Source organism: Astyanax mexicanus, unplaced genomic scaffold (genome assembly GCF_023375975.1).
Source record: "Astyanax mexicanus isolate ESR-SI-001 unplaced genomic scaffold, AstMex3_surface scaffold_33, whole genome shotgun sequence".
NCBI classification, from domain to species: domain Eukaryota; kingdom Metazoa; phylum Chordata; class Actinopteri; order Characiformes; family Acestrorhamphidae; genus Astyanax; species Astyanax mexicanus.
This window is the reverse complement of record NW_026040043.1, coordinates 2,908,168-2,930,043: the sequence shown is the minus strand read 5'-3', so window position 1 is coordinate 2,930,043 and position 21,876 is coordinate 2,908,168. Positions and strand designations below refer to the sequence as shown.

Sequence of the window (21,876 nt, the reverse complement as noted above, 5' to 3'; positions counted from 1 at the left end):
AGTTCTGGTAGCAGACGGAAAACCCACTCGTCCAGAACCAGAATCCCTGAGTGCAGGTGTGACGCAGACCCAGCCACACATGATCAGTGGAGGCTTTCTGAGCCAAATCCTCCACCCAGAGCTGGATCTCCTCAGAGTGAACTGAGACCAGGTCCACATGATTCTCTCTGCAGTATCTCAGAGCTTCTCTCCAGCTCAGCTTCTGCTGGATCAAGATCAGCTCATCTGGAGAGAGAAGAAAAAAAGTTAAATATGAATATGAAATATTCTTGAATATGAATATATACTCTGCTTTTATCAGAGAGATTTGCAATAAACAATTATCATAAACATATGAACCAAATATGAAGGTATTTAATACACAAATAGATTAATATAGTATTGAATACATTAAGTATAACTCACTATCATGGCAGATGAAAGGGTGCTGTTCCTCACATTTTATATCATGCCACTGACCCTGTTCCTTCACAGAAGCTGCAGCACATTTATCATTAGTATCTGGCTGGTTAGACTCCCAGTATCGGAATGAGGAACTACTCTGATCTGACCACTTCCAGGAGTCTTTATACAGGCCAATCCAGAAATTAACACCATTTCCTGCTGCATTGATCTGCTGTCTCTCATTCTCGTTCCTCACACTGGCCAGATCTGTGTGATGTTCTCTGCAGTAGCTGTGAGCTTCACTCTAGGTCTTTTGGTCATTAATGAACACGTATCTCTCAGTGTTTGGTTTATTTTCTGAAAGACATTAAACTCACATTCTTAAAAACTGCACAAAAATGTCTAAGAATTAGTATAATACACAAATGAACAGCCAATCAGATTTAAGTATTGTCCAGACCATTTTCATGAAGTGATCACATTCTGCATTAATCTGTTTCTACAGTAGTAGTTCTTACCGTCAAAACACACAAAAGCATGATCACTCCCACAGTTTTCATCAAACCACTTTCCACCTTGTTTAAACATCACATCCATTATTATTTGGTTCTCCATTTCTCCAGTTCTGGTCTGTATCTTCTACAGTGTAGACATTTCCATCTGGCAGAGACCACCGCCATTTCCCAGTGTCCCCCTTGGCCAGACCAATCCAAACAAAGTTTTCACCTTTATCCTTCAGAGTCTCGTTCAGGTTCTTCATCTCCTCCATGTTGTTGATGGTGGCCAGATCAGTGTAGGTCTGTCTGCAGTAGCTCTGAGCTTCAGTCCAGGTTTTACTCTGATCCACAAAGTGATACCGATGAGGAACGTATGGAGATACACCACACACAGCTGTGAAGATCAGGAGAAAGTATGGAAACAATTTACATTCAGGATTGAATAATTACCTTTAATTAATGTGATTAATAACATACATGATAAATACACTAACAATGCTTAGGCTCTTTTAATTTAGTCACAAACATTAGCTGATATAATATTTATTTTTATTTATTTTTAAGAAATTACTTTTAGTTTTGCCATTGTATGAACACATAATGCTTTATTTGGAATCAATAATGCCTTTACTATGCATTAAGAACATCTGTTAAACATTAATAAACACCTATGCAGCTCTGTTTACTGATTTTAATATACCCGAAGTAAAGTGAAAACCAAAAATGCAAAGATACAGCTATTCAGGAACATTTACAAAAAGCAAATTATGTATTAGCTGGTGTCTAATTAAGTACTAATGATGCTCTTAGCAAATACAAAGTTCACACTGACCTGAGAAGAGTAAGAAGACCGAGATCAACTTCTGATCCATTCCTAGAATCAAATATCTACTAATATCTGTTAATGTAGATGATCAGATCCGAGTTCTCCTTGCTGATGTGTTTCTGTCGTTCTTCACCTCCTGTTCTGATCAATACAGTATCTCACTTCTTTATATAATATCACTCCACCCCTCCTGCAAGCAGTTCTGTAGATTTATCATCTCTAATTTGATTAGCGTTCGTCAGAGCTAGGTCAACAGCAGTTCCATGGATTATATTGTGGCAGTACCAGTGAAGAGGAAATGTAGCCCACTGCTGATGTGTTTACTATACAAATAAGCAGCATGACTTCAATGTTACCATTCAGTTCTGGATTAATTTTTAAACACTGTTAACTCCTAAGAAGTAAAGTGTTGCCTTAAATATCAGAGTAACTGCTTTACTTAAAATTAACATTGCATGTTTGGCAAGAGAGGGTAATAGTAATTTGAGAGGGTAATTTGGCTTAGTAGTTAGCACGTTTGCCTCCCAGCACTCGGATCTTGGGTTGAAGTCCCTATCTGGGTGGAGTTTCCATGTTTTCCCCATGTCTGCATGGATTGGCACACTGTCCTGGGTAAATGCAGTAGTGCCCGATGCAGTCCTTCAGGTGGACGGTTGTTTCCGGTTGAGAGTATGCTGTGCGCTATTGGCTGCAGCTTCTCACCAGTGTGTGGATGAGTGTTGATGTGTAATATGCTTGTGTGTAAAACATGTAAATTGTAAAGCGTCCTTGGGTTTCTAGAAAGGCGTTAAATAAGTTGAACATTCATTCATTCATAGTAATAAATGGTTATAGTTTAAAATAGTGCACGACTATGCCACCTAAGGGATAGAGGACAGGCAGATTCAAAACACTTAGAGACCAGAGACGTAGTTCCAACATTTAAAAAGCAATTTTACTAACAATTATTATTTAAAAAAACATTTTCACACTGGAATCAGCAAACACCGTTTTATATATTACAAACTCAGATGGCAAGGACTGGATTGAGGGCTTTCTGTAGCAGAAAAAAGCAGGGGAAGAATAAAAAAATCACTTACACTACACACCACACGTGACTACACTGCATATATCAAACACCAAAGTGCTCTACACTACATAATGGTGAAAGGCATTCCACACCCCAAGGTTTGTCGCTTTGGCCCACAGCTCCTGTCCAGCCAAAAGAAAGAGACAAAATTAAGTACGGCAGGTGGTAGAGGGGAGAGACCAATAATCGCTTATTTTACCAGAACCATATTGCTGTTTAAAACTATATAACTACACAACTATTTATGATATGATATGATAAAAGAAAGAGGAACAAAAGAAAAGCCTTAATATCCAAAATGTAACCCAAATTAAAGTAATCCAAGCACAAAATACAAAAACAAAATCAAGAAAATGTAGTCAATTTACTGTAAAAATCCTCAAAAGAAAAATAATCTCACAAAATCAACCCAACCTGACTTAAATTATAATGAAATTTAATATACAAAGCAAATGAAAAATACTTAATAAATAACAATACACCAATTCATGAAATAAACTATTGCCACTATTGTCTTGAAGGTAAACCAGCTGACCCTCCTGTTCTCCCTCCCGAACCTGCTGATCATGTCTTTCCTTCCGGCGACCAGCAGCTACCAACAGCTGCTCATAGGCTTCATCGAACGCCAACTTTAACTTGGCCTGATGTTCCACCACCCAGTCCTGGACCTCACCAGGAACGGGATCCTGTACCTGACCCAATATAAAATCTATAGTAGTTCTAGGTTCCCGGCGAAACATCAAAAAGTATGGAGACTCTCCAGTACCCTGATGAGGAGTAGTACTGTAGCAGAAATTAACCTGTGGCAAATGTAACGTCCAGTCCTGTTTTTGGGAAGTTGTTAAAGCATGTTATAAAATGTTCTATTGAAATGCTTGCACTGCCCATTACCAGCCAGATGCTTTGGGGTTGTGCAGGACCTTTTAACTCCACATAACTGGCAAAATTGCTGCATTAGATCACTATCGAAACTTCTACTCTAATCAGAATGGATACGGCTTGGAATGCCACACTTCAAAAACCGTTCCTTCAGCAGAACCTATGCCACAGTGGAGGCAGGCGGACCATGAGTGGGAACTGCTACAGTGTATTTACTCAACACATCAGTCAATACAAGAACATTTTCCAATCCATTCCGGGATGTCTCCAGTATTATAAAATCAATGGCCAAGATCTCATTTGGCTTAGATGCCAGCACATGACCCATGAAATTGTGAGGTATCTGTCCTGAATCTTTGGTGACTTGACAACGCTCACACCCGTGGCACCACTGTTTGATGTTCGCAGTCATCTCCAGCCAATAACAATGCTGCCTTACTGATTCTGTGGTCCTCTCAGTGCCCTGATGGCCATGCTAAAATTTTCCTTACCACCGTCTGACTGAAACACCCAGCGATCAAACACTCCCTCTTTCTCGACCAGCCTGTCCCACTGGTGCAACAGTGCCATGTCTGGTCTTGAAACTTGATGTCTCTTGGCAGGGGAAGGCTTAACTAGCTTTTTCTAAAACGCCAAAACCTCTCTAGGAACAGAATCTGCATCCTGCAAGGAACAGATATCTGAAGAGGAACTCCCTGGAAGCACAAAGACCACAGTCTGAGTTGCAGATACCATGGCATTCACCTGGAAGGCCTTTTGGACTGACAGAGGAATAGGGGTACCTGGGAGGTACTCTGCCAAACCAGGACCTAGTGGATGCTGCAAGCTGTGCAGCCCATCAGTGTTATCTGTATACACTACACACTTGTGCCCAAGAGATAATCTCATAACTTTTCTGTCATGGCCCACTGGATGCAAGAAATTCCAACTTAATGGAACTGTAGTTAACCATGTTGCGCTCAGAGGGCAGAAGACCTTGACTGGCAAAAGCTACTGGCCGGACACCACCTCCATGTTCTTATGAGGACACAGCTCCCAGACTACTATGGCTAGCATCAATGTCCAGGATGAAGGGATGTGGAAAGTCTGCATGTTCCATAACCGGATAACTGGGATGTGCAAGCCATTCCCAAAGCCTTTCCTGACCCCTTTTTGCCTTTTGTGCATATAAATGCAGTCACCAACTTATGCAGAGGGCCTGCTAATTAAGCAAATCACTCTACAAAATGCCTGTAATAGCTGGCAAATCCTAGAAAGGAGCGCAGCTCTGACACATTAACCAGATGCTGCCACTGTGCAACTACCTCGATATGAACAGGATCAGTCGAAACTCTACTACTGGATAGAACATGCCTTAGTAGCCAATTTCCTGTTGGATAAAGACACATTTATCCAATTTATCTCTCAAACAACTTCCAGCCACTGCAAATGCTGGGAAACAGAAGAGGAGAACACGATGATATCGTCAAGGTAAAGAAGAAGTGATGGATACTGTTGATCCCCAAACATCCGTTGCATTAACCTTTAGAAAGTGCTTGGGGCATTGCAAAGTCCAAATGGATTCCGGTTCCACTCAAATAAGCCAAATGGTGCGCAAATAGCAGTCTTGGCCTTTTCCTGTTCTGCCACCGGGACCTGATTGTAGCCACTGACCAGGTCCAAGGTGGAAAACCAGCGAGCTTCAGAAAGTTCTCCTCAATGCAAGGCAGAGGGGAAAAGAGCAGCAAAAGTGGCAGCAAGAGTGGCAGGTTCAGAAGCAACTCACTGAATTCGCAGAGTAGATCAGAGGGATCAGGTAAGGCAAGCACTGGCAACCATAGCAGTGATGTTGCATCTACGGCAGCACAGGGTGAGGAAAAGTAATGCCGGACAAATAGATTACAAAAGCCCATCCTCGGGACCAGTAATCAAATGCTCTTATTAAGGCTCCAGCTTGCAGTGCTAAGAGATGTAGTGGTACTATTGATAGCATGCCTAAGGAATGCTTGCTTGCAAAAAGCATTAACAGGTAAAAATACCAGGATGGACCGTCTGCACAGAGCAGCCTCAGTGTTTATGGACATATTCAACCTCTCCCGGGTGCAGTGGCTTTACAGCCTCCTTTATACAATTCGTTATTGTTCCTGTCCCAAAGAAACATGAGCCTTCCTGCTTGTTTCAATATTACGTGATGTTGTGCTTTCGAATTTTGAATGCTAATGAAAAACTTCACTGATGAAATGGATATCTGATGCCCTACCCTCTTGTTCAGCACTGGAGACCCCCAGGGTTATGTTTGGAGCCCCCTACTCAGTCTACTCTATTGGCCACAAAAATAACGAATAAAAGAAAAGCAGTTGTAAGTACATTGAACTTCATATCTCACAAAAGATCCACATTTTCACAGGTACATTGGACACTATTAAAATAAAACAAGTGTTGGTGTCTTTATCTAGATTTGTCTTCATCACACGATACACCTTGTCCTGTTCAATTGCATAGGTTTTCCATAATGAATTTTATTATAGTCAGAAAAGTGAACTGATTTTATTACATTTATTCAAATATCTCATCCAGTAAGAAAAGTTTCAAGATGGTTAAAATAACTGAATTAAAAGCATCAAGATGAAATATTATACATTAAAAAAGCAGTTTCAAAACAGTATAAGCAATAAAATAATGAAAGAAGAGCTTTGCATATTGATTGCTTAGCTTATTATTTTTTTTAAATGATAAAATCTAATGTAAAGAAGTAGGTATATAAAACAAGTAAATGCCTTTTACCTTAACAGTTACAGAACATACAGTATAAAGCACTACTTTAAGCTAATATGCAGAGAATGTGGTAAAGCTAAAGAGATGCTGATTCTGGGCCAGAAGACACTTTACACCTGGTTTCAGTCTGGTTGAAACATAATAAATAATTAGGCGTTTACATTATGCCTGTATGTGTACAGATCACACATAAACACTAAATCTAACCTTCATATCTGATGCAGATGAAGTTGAAAGTCTGGTTCTCAGGCAAGCTGACCCACTGCTGATCTCCTCTACAGGACTGCAGTCTTCACTGTCTGTCCCGTTACCTGGAGCCCAGTTATAATAGCAGATAAAGTCTCCACTCATCCAGAACCAGAAGCTGAGGGTGCAGGTGTGACGCAGACCCAGCCACACATGATCAGTGGAGGCATTCTGAGCCACATCCTTCACCCAGAGCTGGATCTCCTCAGAGTGAACTGAGACCAGGTCCACATGATTCTCTCTGCAGTATCTCAGAGCTCCTGCCCAGCTAAGATTCTTCTGGATCAAGATCAGTTTATCTGGAGAAGAAAAGAAAAAAGGCCAAACTGAAAATTCAATATTCTTTTATCACAGGGACTTGCGATTAACATTTATCATAAGCACATAAACCAAATAAAAATGTTATTAGTACAGAAATACATTAATACAGTATTAAAGACATTAAGTATAACTCACTGTTATGGCAGATGAAAGGGCGTTGGTCCTCACATTTTATATCCTGCCACTGACCCTGGTCATTCACAAAAACTGCAGCACATTTTGTGTTATTAGTATTATCTGGCTGATTAGAGTTCCAGTATCGGAATAAGGAGCTGCTCTGATCTGACCACTTCCAGGAGTCTTTAAACAGGCCAATCCAGAAATTATCACCAGTTCCTGCTGCATGTACCTGCCATCCCTCATTATTGTTCCCCACACTGGCCAGATTTGTGTGATGTTTTCTGCAGTAGCTCTGAGCATCACGCCAGGTCTTTTGGTCATTAATGAACACGTATCTCTCAGTGTTTGGTTTATTTTCTGAAAGACATTAAAATCACATTTTTAAAAACTGCACAAAAATGTCAAAGAATTAGTTTGGCACACAAATGAACAGACAAGATTTAAGTCAAGTCAAGTAGTTTTATTGTCAATGCTGCATATGTACAGGACATACATAGAATTGAAATTACGTTACTCTCCTTCCCAATTTTACAGCAAGTACAGATAATGGATAATAAAGAAAAATAAAGAAAAAGGGGAGACACTATGTGTACAATACAGCAGCAGGGACACAGACATACATGAGACAGAACAAGGTGCAGTAGTGGTGGGGGTGAAATAGATATATAAATAGAAATAAAAAGAAATAAATATATAATCTAAATCTAAATGAGTGGGAGACACTATATGTACAATACAACAAAAACACAATAGACATTTGTGAGACAGAAGATAATAGTGCAATATTAATGGTGATTAAGATCAAGTGACAATATAAATAGAACCCGTATAACAGTAGTGCAATGTTGTATCTAGCTTAAGGCTGGTAAAGTTCTTAAAGTTCCCAGTTCTTGGGGAATTAAAGTGTGTATGACAGTGCAGCGTAACAGTAGTGCGTAACAGTAGTTAAATAACAGTATTTAAGTATTGTTAAGACCATTTTTATGAAGTGATCACGTTTTGCATTAATATGTATTTGCAGTAGAAGTTCTTACCATCAAAACACACAAAAGTATGTTTACTCTCACAGTTGTCGTCAAACCACTTTCCATCTTGTTTATACATCGCAACACAGAACTCTATCCCTCCATAATTATTTGGTTCTCCATTTCTCCAGTTCTGGTCTTTATCGTCTACAGTAAGGGAAAGGGACTTGCGATGATTTAAGGAATGGGGAAAGGATGTGAGGACTGTATTATTAGGTTAACTGCATAGGGGCAGGAACCCTTGTTCTAGTAACTGTTGACCTAAAGGGGGTGACTAATAAATGTACAGAGCTCTAGAGTGAAGCCTGTTTGTGGATTTATCTGTTGACGCTTCACTCTCTTCATATGGTCTAACCTGCTTGTGCAAAGGTGTCATCTACATGCAACAAGTTGCCAGAAACTCAAATCTCAAACTGAACAAAGCCTGTTTTTTTTCATATTATTTACATGGGGAACATGCCTACACAACATTAGATTTCATCATAGAAAATTCACTTACCATCAAAGCCTTTACATAACACCACTGAACAACAGATAAAATCTAAATGAAGTCATTTTTTCACTTGTTCACTTCTCACCACTTCTCTTGTTCACTGCATCTATTTCCAGCGTAACTGGAACATAATATTCTCAAGCACTTAGGGACCACACGTTATGTTGTTTTCACATAGAGCTGTATGTGAATTAAAAGCTGAGGACATGGTCATGATGACAGATAATATAACTGTTGGGTAATATTCAAACAAGCAGCAAGGGTGATGTTTCTTTGGGACAGGAACAATGATGTATTGTTTAAAGAAGGCTGAAATAAGCCACTGCACCAGGGAGAGGTTGAACATATCCATAAACATCAAGGCTAAATGTTCTGTGCAGATGGTCCTTCCTGTATTTAATAACTTTAACCCTGGTGGTAAGCATGCTCCATAATGCTGAAAGCATCTCAGATAAATGTTGCCATTAGTACCACTACATCTCTTAGCACTGCAAGCTGGAGCCTTACTGTGAGCTTTTGATTACTAGTCCTGAGGATGGGCTTTTGTAATCTTTTTTTCTGCATTACTTCTCCTCACCCTATGCTGCCATGGATGCAACATCACTGCTCTGATCACAGTTCTTTCCGGGTAGCCAGCGCTTGCCTTTACCTGATCCCCCTGATCTGCTTTGCAAATATGGTCAGTTGCTCTGAACCGGCCATTCTTGCTGCCGATTTTGCTGCTTCCATGAACCTCTCTGTCCTTTTCAGCTATTCTGCCGATGTTTGCTAGTGTCTTTGGCATTCATTGGCTGATCTCTGCACCAAAGAGATCTGCACAGTCAATGACCTCCTTGTGCTTCATCCTCCAATTTTTCTTCCCCTTCTAACTTAGTCTGGATAATCATTGGAAAATCACTGAAAAGTTCTGAGGGAATACTGAATTCTGGTTGCTTGTTTTTCCCCAGTAGAGGGTCTTTTGTACACTGTTGAGTATTCTAGGTGTTATTATATCACACAGTCTGTCTAAGCCAACACTGCTCCACTGTCTGGTCCTTGCTCTGTTCCTGTGCTGGCTACTCCCGGCAGCTCAGCAGTTCCTGTGTTGGCTTTGCCCGGCAACTCCAAGCGGTCACTGGTTGCCAAATCGGTGACTCCTGGCTGCTCAACGGTTCCCCCATCGGCGACTGCCGGCATCTTACCTTTTCCCGCATTAGCTACTCCTGGCAGCTCTGCAGTTTCTGCTTTGGCTACTCACAACAGCTCACCGATGTACCCACATCGGCAACTCCTGACAGCTCACCAGTTCCCACATCAGCGACTCCCAACAGGTCGGTGGTCCCCACATCCCAACTCTTGCTGGCTCAGCTCTTCCCATGTTGGCGACTCCCGGTGGCTAACTCTTCCTGTGTTGGTGACTCCCGGTGGCTCGGCTCTTCCCATGTTGGCGACTCCCGGTGGCTAACTCTTCCTGCGTTGGTGACTCCCGGTGGCTCGGCTCTTCCCATGTTGGCGACTCCCAGCAGCTCAGTGGTCCCCGCGTTGGCGACTCCCGGTGGCTCAGCTCTTCCCGCGTTGGAATTTCCCTGCAGCTCAGTGGTCCCTGCGTTGGCGACTCCCGGTGGCTCAGCTCTTCCCGTGTTGGTGACTCCAAGTGGCTCAGTTCTTCGCGCGTTGGCGACTCCCGGTGGCTCAGCTCTTCCCTCATTGGCAACTCCTGGTGGCTCAGCTCTTCCCGCATTGGCAACTCCCAGTGGCTCAAATCTTCCTACGTTGGCGACTCCCAGTGGCTCAGCTCTTCCCGCGTTGGCAACTCCCAGTAGCTTAGCTCTTCCCGCGTTGGCAACTCCTAGTAGCTCAGCTTTTCCCACGTTGGCAACTCCCAGTGGCTCAGCTTTTCCCGCGTTGGCGACTCCCAGTGGCTCAGCTCTTCCCGCGTTGGCAACTCCCAGTGGCTTAGCTCTTCCCACGTTGGCAACTCCTAGTAGCTCAGCTCTTCCCGCGTTGGCGACTCCCAGTGGCTCAGCTCTTCCCGCGTTGGTGACTCCCAGTGGCTCAGCTCTTCCCGCGTTGGCAACTCCCAGTGGCTTAGCTCTTCTCGGGTTGGCAACTTCCACTGGCTCAGCTCTTCCCTCATTGGCGACTCCCAGTGGCTGTGTCAACGGCTCCAAGTAATGTGAATGTCCAGAGGGCAGGTATTTGGGGGCTTATATTTTTTTACCCACCTCTGCAAATGCTCTGTGTTTACCGTGTCTCTTCACCCCTGACTTCTCTGTGCTTACCTATTAATTTGTAGCTCTGCCCCGTTGTTACCTAATCCCAGGTGTTTCCTGTCCTTGTCCTTTTGTATAAATAATCCCCTTGTATCTGTTCCCCCTGTCCGTGCTTGCACATCCGACCATCAGTCAGGTTAGGTCAGGTGTTTCCTATGATACCCGTCTTTCTTTTTCTTGCACTTTTTGGTTTGTTTGTTGCTGTTTATTGATAAATAGTGCATCCACTCTCCTCATCTTCTTCCTGCTTCCAAGCTGACAGATGCCAATAATTATGGAGGGCACTGTATGTACAAATATTCATACCTATGTTTACCAGCTGTACTTGCTACACAATATGACGTGCAGCTTTATCCAGATTTGTCTTTATCATATAATACACCTTTGATGGGTTGCATAGATGATCAATAATGAATTGAATTATAGCAAGAAAAGAAAGTCTGGAAGTGAACTGATTTTATTAAATTTATTCAAATATCTCATCCAGTAAGAACAGTTTCATGGTGATTACCATGATTGAATCAAATATATCAAGATAAAATGAAAAGCAACTAACAAAATTATACTTAAAAAAAGCATTGTTTTAAAATAAATCTAACAATATAATCAATAAAATATTGAAAAAAAGCTTTATGTTTTATCTCAAAGCTCTGACTATTGCTTTGCTTAATATGTTTAACAAATGATAACATCTTATGTGATAGAGGTAAAGAAGCAGATATATATGAAACAAGCAAATGCATTTTACCTTAACAGTTACAGCAAATACAGTATAAAACACTACTTTAATCTAATATACAGTAAATGTGGTAAAGCTGTAGAGCTGCTGATTCTGGACCAGAAGATCATTCACACCTGGTTTCAGTCTGGTTGGAAAAAACAGGGAAAATAATAAATAATCAGGATTTTACATTGTGACTATTTCCATATTCTGAACAAATAACAGATAAACATTAACCTTTATATTTGATGCAGATGAAGTTGAGAGTCTGGTTCTCAGGCAGGCTGACCCACTGCTGATCTCCTCTAGCCTGCACCGCTGCGGTTCTCTCTACAGGACTGCAGTCTTCACTGTCTGTCCCGTTACCTGGAGCCCAGTTATCATAGCAGAAAGACTCTCCACCCACCCAGAACCAGAAGCTGAGGGTGCAGGTGTGACGCAGACCCAGCCACACATGATCAGTGGAGGCTTTCTGAGCCACATCCTTCACCCAGAGCTGGATCTCCTCAGAGTGGACTGAGACCAGGTCCACATGTTTCTCTCTGCAGTATCTCAGAGCTCCTTTCCAGCTCAGATTCTGCTGGATCAAGATCAGCTTATCTGGAGAGAGAAGAAAAAAGCCAAACTTGAATATGAAATATTCTAAGATTCTTAGTTTTGCTGCTTTTATCAGAAAGATTTGCAATTCCCAATTATCATACACATGTAATCCAAATATGAAGGTATTTAATACACAAATACATTAATATAGTATTGAATACATTCAGTATAACTCACTCTCATGGCAGATGAAAGGGCGCTGGTTCCCACATTCTATATCATGCCACTGACTCTGGTCCTTCACAGAAGCTGCAGCACATTTTGTTTTATCATTATAATCTGGCTGGTTAGACTTCCAGTATCGGAATGAGGAGCTGCTCTGATCTGACCACTTCCAGGAGTCTTTAAACAGGCCGATCCAGAAATTAACACCATTTCCTGCTGCACTGATCTGCTGTCTCTCATTCTCGTTCCTTACACTGGCCAGATCTGTGTGATGTTTTCTGCAGTAGCTCTGAGCTTCACGCCAGGTCTTTTGGTCATTAATTAATACGTATCTCTCAGTGTTTGGTTTATTTTCTGAAAGACATTAAAATCACATTCTTAAAAACTGCACAAAAAATGTTAATCTGAATCTACAGTAGTAGTTCTTACCGTCAAAACACACAAAGGTATGTTTACTCCCACAGTTTTCATCAAACCACTTTCCACCTTGTTTAAACATCACAACACAGAACTCATTCCCTCCATTATTATTTGGTTCTCCATTTCTCCAGTTCTGGTCTGTATCTTCTACAGTGTAGACATTTCCATCTGGCAGAGACCACCGCCATTTCCCAGTATCCCCCTTGGCCAGACCAATCCAAACAAAGTTTTCACCTTTATCCTTCAGAGTCTTGTTCAGCTTCTTCATCTCGTCCATGTTGTTGATGGTGGCCAGATCAGTGTAGGTCTGTCTGCAGTAGATCTGAGCTTCAGTCCAGGTTTTACTCTGATCCACAAAGTGATACCGATGAGGAACGTATGGAGATACACCACACACAGCTGTGAAGATCAGGAGAAAGTATGGAAACAATTTACATTCAGGATTGAATAATTACCTTTAATTAATGTGATTAATAACATGAAAAATACATGATAAATACACTAACAATGCTTAGGCTCTTTTAATTTAGTCACAAACATTAGCTGATATAATATTTATTTTTATTTATTTTTAAGAAATTACTTTTAGTTTTGCCATTGTATGAACACAGAATGCTTTATTTGGAATCAATAATGCCTTTACTATGCATTAAGAACATCTGTTAAACATTAATAAACACCTATGCAGCTCTGTTTACTGATTTTAATATACCCGAAGTAAAGTGAAAACCAAAAATGCAAAGATACAGCTATTCAGGAACAGTTACAAAAAGTAAATTATGTATTAGCTGGTGTCTAATTAAGTACTAATGATGCTCTTAGCAAATACAAAGTTCACACTGACCTGAGAAGAGTAAGAAGACCGAGATCAACTTCTGATCCATTCCTAGAATCAAATATCTACTAATATCTGTTAATGTAGATGATCAGATCCGAGTTCTCCTTGCTGATGTGTTTCTGTCGTTCTTCACCTCCTGTTCTGATCAATACAGTATCTCACTTCTTTATATAATATCACTCCACCCCTCCTGCAAGCAGTTCTGTAGATTTATCATCTCTAATTTGATTAGCGTTCGTCAGAGCTAGGTCAACAGCAGTTCCATGGATTATATTGTGGCAGTACCAGTGAAGAGGAAATGTAGCCCACTGCTGATGTGTTTACTATACAAATAAGCAGCAGGAATTCTATGTTACCATTCAGTTTTGGGTTAATGTTTAAACACTGTTAACCCCTAAGAGGTAATATGTTGCTGTCACAGTTTAGCCCATGTCTGTCTTGTGTTTCTCCCTCATTTGGTCTCTTGTCCTCCTGCCCCTCTGTTTACCTGTCATGTGTTTTCCAGCCATGTGCTATTGTTGTGTTTTTGTACCTGTCTCCACCCTAGCTCCGCCCCAGCCCTGCCCTTGCAATTAGTGTTCTCACCTGTGTCTTGTCTCCAACCCCGCCCCCTCGTCATCCAAGCCCAGGTGTTTCTCACTCTCCTCGTGTATATAAGCCCCTCTGTTTGAATTTACAGTGTCGAGTCTTTTGTATCCTTGTCTTCCGTGTACTCTAGTTTTGTGTTCCGTGGTCCCTGAATCCAGGTCTGTTGTTTTGTTATCTTAGTTAGTTTACAAAGTTTGTTAAGTATATGTTTCTAGTGTTAATATAGTTATTCTGTGTTTTATTTATTAAGTTACACCTAGTTTTGTTCATAGTTTTCTTAGTTCTGAGTTTTTTGCATTACCCGCGTTTTGTTTACTGTTTTGATTTATCTTGTTTGTTTAATAAATATATACTTTATCACTATATTCTGCACGTGCGTCCATCCCCTTACTTACGTAAAAGTTGCCTTAATAATTACAGTAATCGCTTCACTCAAAATGAACATTACATGTGGTGGTAAGAGAGGGTAAAAGTAATAAAAAGTTCTAGTGAAAAATAGTGCATGAATACGCCACCTAGGTGAATTTCTCCCCTAGGAAATATAAGTGGCACTTAAGGCCAAGAAATGAAAGGACATACAGATTAAAACACTTTAAGACCAGAGACATATTTCCTCAATTTAAAAAGCAATTTTAATAACTTTTATTATTAAAAAAAAAATGTTTTCACATCCAGAGTCACTGGAATCAGCAAACACAGTTTAAAAGCTCAGATTGCAAGGATTGGATTGAGGGTTTCCCACAGCAGAAGAAAGCAGAGGAAGTATAAAAGATCACCTACACTACACACATCATGTAACTACACTGCATATCTCAAACACCAAAGTGATCAATACATAATGGTAAAACGCATTTCACCCCAAGGTTTGTTACTTTGGACTACAGCTCCTGTTCAGCCAAGAGAAAGAGACAAAATGAAGTATGGTAGGTGGTAGAGGGGAGAGACCAACAATCACTTATTTTACCAAGAGGAACAAAAGAAAAGCCCAAATAACCAAAATTTACCCCAAATTAAATTAATCCAAACACAAAAACAAAATCAAGAAATGGCAGTCGAATGACTGCAACAAACCTCAAAGTAAAAATAATTCCACAAAATCAACCTACACTCAGACTCAAATTATAATGAAATCAAATATACGAAGCAAATTAAAAGTACTTAATAAATGACAAGACAACAAATAATGAAATAAATGTGACCAATAAGAGATCAACCCCAATTCCAAAAGAAAAAAAGCAAAATACGCAAATAAATTTAGGGTTGATAATGCAAAGCAAAATTATATAAATTTAAAGAAAGAAAATAAAGGGCCAAAACAAAGAACTAATGAGACAAAATAGCAAAAAAATAATAAAACAAAAATGGCAGAAAAAATAATAAAACAGCAAAGAAAATATAGAGAAACATAACAGCAGCACTGCAAGAGGATAGACACCAATCAACACACTATGGGTGAGAAAACCTATAAAATACACTAAAATTGTAATTAAACAATTTAAAATAACCAATTTAAGAATTTAAGTATTATGCTTACTAGCATACAACATGCAATTTCCCCAATAAATAAAATTTGAGTGCAGACAGCAGAAAATGGCACCGGCAAACACATCAAATACAGCAGAGAAATACCCCCAGAGAAACCCTAGCTGGAGAAACAGGAGCCTCTTTTTAGACTTGGGCTTTCAACAGGTCACAATGGACATGCTTTACCTTAGCTTACTGTACCTTAGCCCCTTCCCCAACAGGAGCTCTCAGCACTTGAATGAATACAGAACTCCATACATGCTGAATGCACTATTGTCTCGGGCTAAACCAGCTGACCTTCCCATAAGGGCAATTCCCGAACCCACTGATCATGTCGTTCCTTCTGGCGACCAGCAGCTACCAACAGCTGCTCACGGGCTTCCTCGAACCCCAACTTAAACCTGGCCTGATGTTCCACCACCCAGTCCTGGACCTCTCCAGGACGGGATCGCGTTCCTGACTCAACAGAAAATCTATGGTAAGTCTAGGTTTCTGGCCAAACATCAAAAAGTATGGAGACTCTCCAGTACCCTGATAAGGAGTAGTGTAGGAGAAAATGACCTGTGGCAAGAGTGAACCCCTATCCTGCTTCCGGGAAGTTGGTAAAGTACATAAAAGGTTATGCAATGTTTTACTGAAATGCTCGCATTTCCCATTACCAGCCAGATAGTTTGGGGTTGTCCAGGACCTTTTAACTCCATATAACTTGCAAAATGGCAGCATTACAGCACTCCCAAAACTTCTACTCTAATCAGAATAGATACGGCTTGAAACACCAGATTCCAAAACAAAAAACAGTCCTTCAGCAGAACCTGTGCCAGAGTAGAGGCGCACTTATCATGAGTAGGAACTGCTACAGTACATTTACTGAACACATCAGACCTGACTGTAGCCATTGACCAGGTCCAAGGTGGAAAAGTGCAACTAATCTCTCCTCAATGCAAGCAGAGGGAAAGAGCAGCAAAAGTGGCAGCAAGATTGGCAGGTTCAGAAACAACTCAGAATTTGCAGAGTAGTTAAGAGGGATCGGGTGAAGGCAAGCACTGGCTACCTGGAAAAAATGATCATCCAAAGCAGCGATGTTGCATCAACAGCAGCATACGGTGAGGAGAAGTAATGCCAGACAAATAGATTACAAAAGCCCATCCTTGGGACCAGTAATCAAATTATTATACATCATTGTTCCTGTCCCAATAATGAAAAACTACACTGATGGAAACGGATATCTGAGGCCCCACCCACTTCTTCAGCACTGGAGACTCCCAGGGTTGTGTCTTTGCCCTTACTCCGTTTACTCTACTGGCCACAAAAATAATGCAGTGAAAAAATAAGCAGTTTAAAGTAAACTGCACTTCATATCTCACAAAAGCCCCACATTTACATTGGACAGTACTAGAATAAAACAATTATTTATGTGTTTATCCATATTCTTCATCATATAATACACCTTGTCATGTTTGATGGGTTGCATAGATAATCCATAATGAATTGTATTATAGTAAAAAATGAAAGTCTGAAAGAGAACTGGCTTTATTAACTTTATTCAAATATCTTATGTAGAAGTAACAGATTCATGGCGATTAAAATAATTAAATTAAATGCATCAAGATGAACAAAATTATACATTAAAAAGTTTCAAAATAGATCTAACAATGTAAGCAATGAAATAAGGTCACAGAGTTCTGCTTATTGATTTTTTTGCTTATTATTTTTAACAGGTGATACAATCTTATGGGATAGAGATAAAGAAGCAACTATACAAAACAAGTAAATGTGTTTTACCATAACAGTTACAGCACATACAGTATAAAGCCCTACCTTAAGCTAATATACAGTGAATGTGGTCAATCTCTTGAGCTGCTGATTCTGGACCAGAAGATTCTTCACACCTGGTTTCAGTCTGGTTGGAAAAAAACAGGGAAAAATAATAAATAATTATGATTTTCCATTTTATTTCTATATACTGTACATGTCTATTTTCATATTCTGAACAAATACCACAAACATTAAATCTTACCTTCATATCTGATGCAGATGAAGTTGAGAGTCTGGTTCTCAGGCAGGCTGACCCACTGCTGATCTCCTCTAGCCTGCACCGCTCCGGTTCTCTCTACAGGACTGCACTCTTCACCTTCTGCACCGTTACCTGGAGCCCAGTTATCATAGCAGACGGAAAACCCACTCGTCCAGAACCAGAATCCCTGAGTGCAGGTGTGACGCAGACCCAGCCACACATGATCAGTGGAGGCATTCTGAGCCACATCCTCCACCCAGAGCTGGATCTCCTCAGAGTGAACTGAGACCAGGTCCACATGATTCTCTCTGCAGTATCTCAGAGCTCCTTTCCAGCTCAGATTCTCCTGGATCAAGATCAGCTTATCTGGAGAGAGAAGAAAAAAGGCTGCTTTTATCAGAGAGGGTTGCATAATAAACAGTTATCATAAAGATATAACCTTACATAAAGGTAATTAATACAGAAACACAATTATACAGTATTGAATATATTAAGTATAACTCACTCTCATGGCAGATGAAAGGGCGCTGTTCATCACATTTTATATCATGCCACAGACCCTGGTCATTCACAGAAGCTGCAGCACATTTTGTCTTATTATTATTATCTGGCTGGTTAGACTTCCAGTACCAAAATGAGGAGCTGCTCTGATCTGACCACTTCCAGGAATCTTTAAACAGACCGATCCAGAAATTATCACCACTTCCTGCATCATGGACCTGCCATCTCTCAGTCTCATTCCTCACACTGGCCAGGTCTGTGTAATATTTTTTGCAGTATCTCTGAGCTTCACTCCAGGTCTTTTGTTCATTAATGAATACGTATCTCTCAGTGTTTGGTTTATTTTCTGAAAGACATTAAACTCACATTGTTAAAAACTGATACATTTAAATAACAGAACACTACATAAAAATGTCAAAGAATGAGTATAATACACAAATGAACAGCCAATAAGCTTTTTAGTATTGTCCTGATTTCATGAAGTGATCATGTTTTTCATTAACCCTTAGAACCCTAGAGACGTTTTTTCTGTCCAAAATTGCACCTTGTTATCTCAACTGAATTACTCAGGCATCCCTTCCATATATGGTTAAAAAGGGCGGAACTTACTCTTTCTAAAAATAGTGATGACATTCCAGTGCGGTAATGCTAAATCTACAAGAAACCCATTGAGAAAAACACCTAAAAAGTGAGATCTCGTTCCCAACCACTTGTCAGGTTTGCAGCAGCAGGGAGGACGTGAGGCGGACATAAACGCAGGTAATATATTCATTTACAAATAAACAAACAAACAAACAAAGACTAAACTCAAAACAAGATTCATTAAGAGACAGGACTACTGGAATTGACATAGAATAAACTACAAAACAGAAAACAAGGAAACAGCAACCTGACGGCATCAAACACACACAAGACCAGACAACCACATGCTCAAGCACAGGGGCTTAAATACACACAATGGAAATGGGAAACACCTGGAATCACTGATGAGGGGGCGGAGCTACAAAGTGAAACAGGTGGGAGCACTAAAGACATGGGCGGAGACAAGGGGAGAGCCAAGTGCTCTGAGCACATGGCTTTGAATACAAACAAAGGAAGGGAAGAACATGGAGGCTGACAAGGGACAGGACAAGAACGTAACACTAATATTATTTACCTTTAGTGCTTCAAACATATTTATATGATTTTTCAAACCAAATAATATCAGTAAATAAAGACTCAAAAGTGTCCACAGAAAAAGTGTAAAACTACCTGCTTTACTCAAACTAAAGCTAGGTATGGTGTGCGCACTACTTTATATAGTTTTTATTTTACTTGCATATTTTTACTAATTAGTTCTTTTCCACTAAACATTTTTATTTATTTAGACTAAAAAGTTAAATTTTGTTGTATATAGTTTTCTTTGTGTGTCCTGATTAAAATACTGAAAGGCATAGGCTGCTCTGAGTGTCAGGTTTTTAGTAATTTAATCTACATATATCCTATAGATTTTCAAGAAAAATAACTCCGCCTGATGCTGTTTCTCTATTAATTTTATCAAAGTAATAATTAATAATCCATGTAATGAACTATCATCAATATTCTTATGCTGTCAACTAATAAACACTCTAGTCTAACCATTTTTGAAAAGATATCTTAGGTGTGAATATATAAAGTCTATACACTCAAAAATAAGTAAGAAAAAAAAAGGCTCTTGGTAAAATTTTGAGCAAAACATGATCAGTTCCAGGAAAATATAACAATTCTGCTTCTTTTTATATTTTAAATGATTACATTTTTGAGCAGCCGTATGTCTTCTGGAGTAAAAGAGATCAGGGCATGTGTCTGTCTGATATAATTACTGTGTTATAAAACCTGAAAGAGGAACTGACAAAAACTAAGAAAAAACACACCAAAACAGCCTAGAGTTCAAAGGGTTAACCTGCATCTACAGTAGTTGTTCTTACCGTTGGAACACACAAAAGTATATTTATTCCCACAGCTGACAACAAACCACTTTCCATCTTGTTTATACATCGAAACACAGAACTCATTTCCTCCATAATTATTTGGTTCTCCACTTCTCCAGTTCTGGTCTGTATCGTCTACAGTGTAGAAATTTCCGTCTGGCAGAGACCACCTCCATTTCTCAGTGTCCCCTCGGTTCAGACCAATCCAAACAAAGCCTTGAGTTTTATCCTTCAGAGTCTCGTTCAGCTTCTTCATCTCGTCCATGTTGTTGATGGTGGCCAGATCAGTGTAGGTCTGTCTGCAGTAGTTCTGAGCTTCAGTCCAGGTTTTACTCTCATTTACAAAGTGATACCGATGAGGAACGTATGGAGATACACCACACACAGCTGTGAAGAACAGGAGAAAGTGTGGTAACACTTTACATTAACAATTGACTGACATGAATGAATGCATTAATTAACATAAACTATATAGGAGATAATACATCTACAATTGTTGAGTATTAAGTATGTAGGCTACACAAGTAACAACTGGATTAGTTAATGTTTTACAGTACAGTTCAAAATGTATTATCTGGTGTGTAATTTAGTACTAAATGATGTTCACTGACCTGAGAACAGCAAGAAAACTGAGATCCACTTCTGATCCATTTCTGGAATCTAGATGTTCAGATCTGATTTCTTCGTCCTGATGTGTCTTCGTCGTTCTTCACCTCCTGTTCTGATCTGTACAGTATCTCTCCTCTTTCTTTATTATTCTCTCTAATATCGCTCCACCTCTCTTGCACGCAATCATATGAAGATAGCATCTCTGATTTGCTTTAATCTGCCCTACAACAGTTTCACTGACGGTATTTGGGAAGTACCTGTGAAGAGGAAACGTAGCCCAATGCAAATGGATTTACAAAACAAATAATCAGCATATTTTAATATTACTGCTCTAGTCTGTGTTGAGGTCCATACTAATGCATCTAAAAAAGAGAAAATAATTGAAAAGTTTATTTCAGTAATTCTATTCAAAATGTGAATCTCATATATTATATAGATGTGTTACACACAAAGTGATCTATTTTACTGTGTTACTAGTTTACTGTGGGTAACAAGTGTTTGTCTTGGATGGCTGTGTTATAATGCACCTGCCTAATGTTGTTTAAAGAATTATTGCACACTTACTGTAAACCCCATAAACTTTATTTCACATATCAAATATCACTTGTTTTTTCTTGTGTTTGTCTTATATATGATACAGCACCCTCCATAATTATTGGCACCCCTGGTTAAGTACTATGTAGTTACACAGTAACAATCCTACAGTGTAACTACTGATGAAGTACACATTGTTACAGATTAACTACAGAGGTACAGGATATGTAATTACACATGTATTAAGGTTAATTTTGACTTGTGTAAATACACATGTGTACTAGGGGTGAGTGTACTTACACATGTAATAGAGCAAGTGTACTTACACATGTATAACAACGTGTGTGTACTCAATCAGCCCTAATTACATACTAGACAATAGCTGTTGTATAAGTTTATACTGAACACACACTATTACATACATATAAGTACACACACATTGTTACACTTGTGTAAGTACACTCACCCTTGTACTTGTGTAATTACACAAGTCAAAATTAACCTTAATACACGTGTAATTACATAAACTGTATCTCTGAAACAATGT

General features: G+C 39.7%; 1 protein-coding gene across 1 annotated transcript; it reads right to left on the bottom strand.

Annotated features, from left to right (window-relative positions):
- Nucleotides 1-16,005: 16,005 nt before the first annotated feature.
- Nucleotides 16,006-20,837, bottom strand: LOC111193466 (macrophage mannose receptor 1-like). Its single transcript, XM_049473031.1, has 5 exons — nt 20,798-20,837; nt 20,184-20,573; nt 18,242-18,583; nt 17,740-18,102; nt 16,006-16,178 (listed from the first exon to the last, which is right to left on the bottom strand). The coding sequence occupies exons 1-5, from the start codon at nt 20,835-20,837 to the stop codon at nt 16,006-16,008; spliced, it is 1,308 nt and encodes a 435-aa protein (XP_049328988.1).
- Between the last annotated feature and the right edge of the window lie 1,039 nt (nt 20,838-21,876).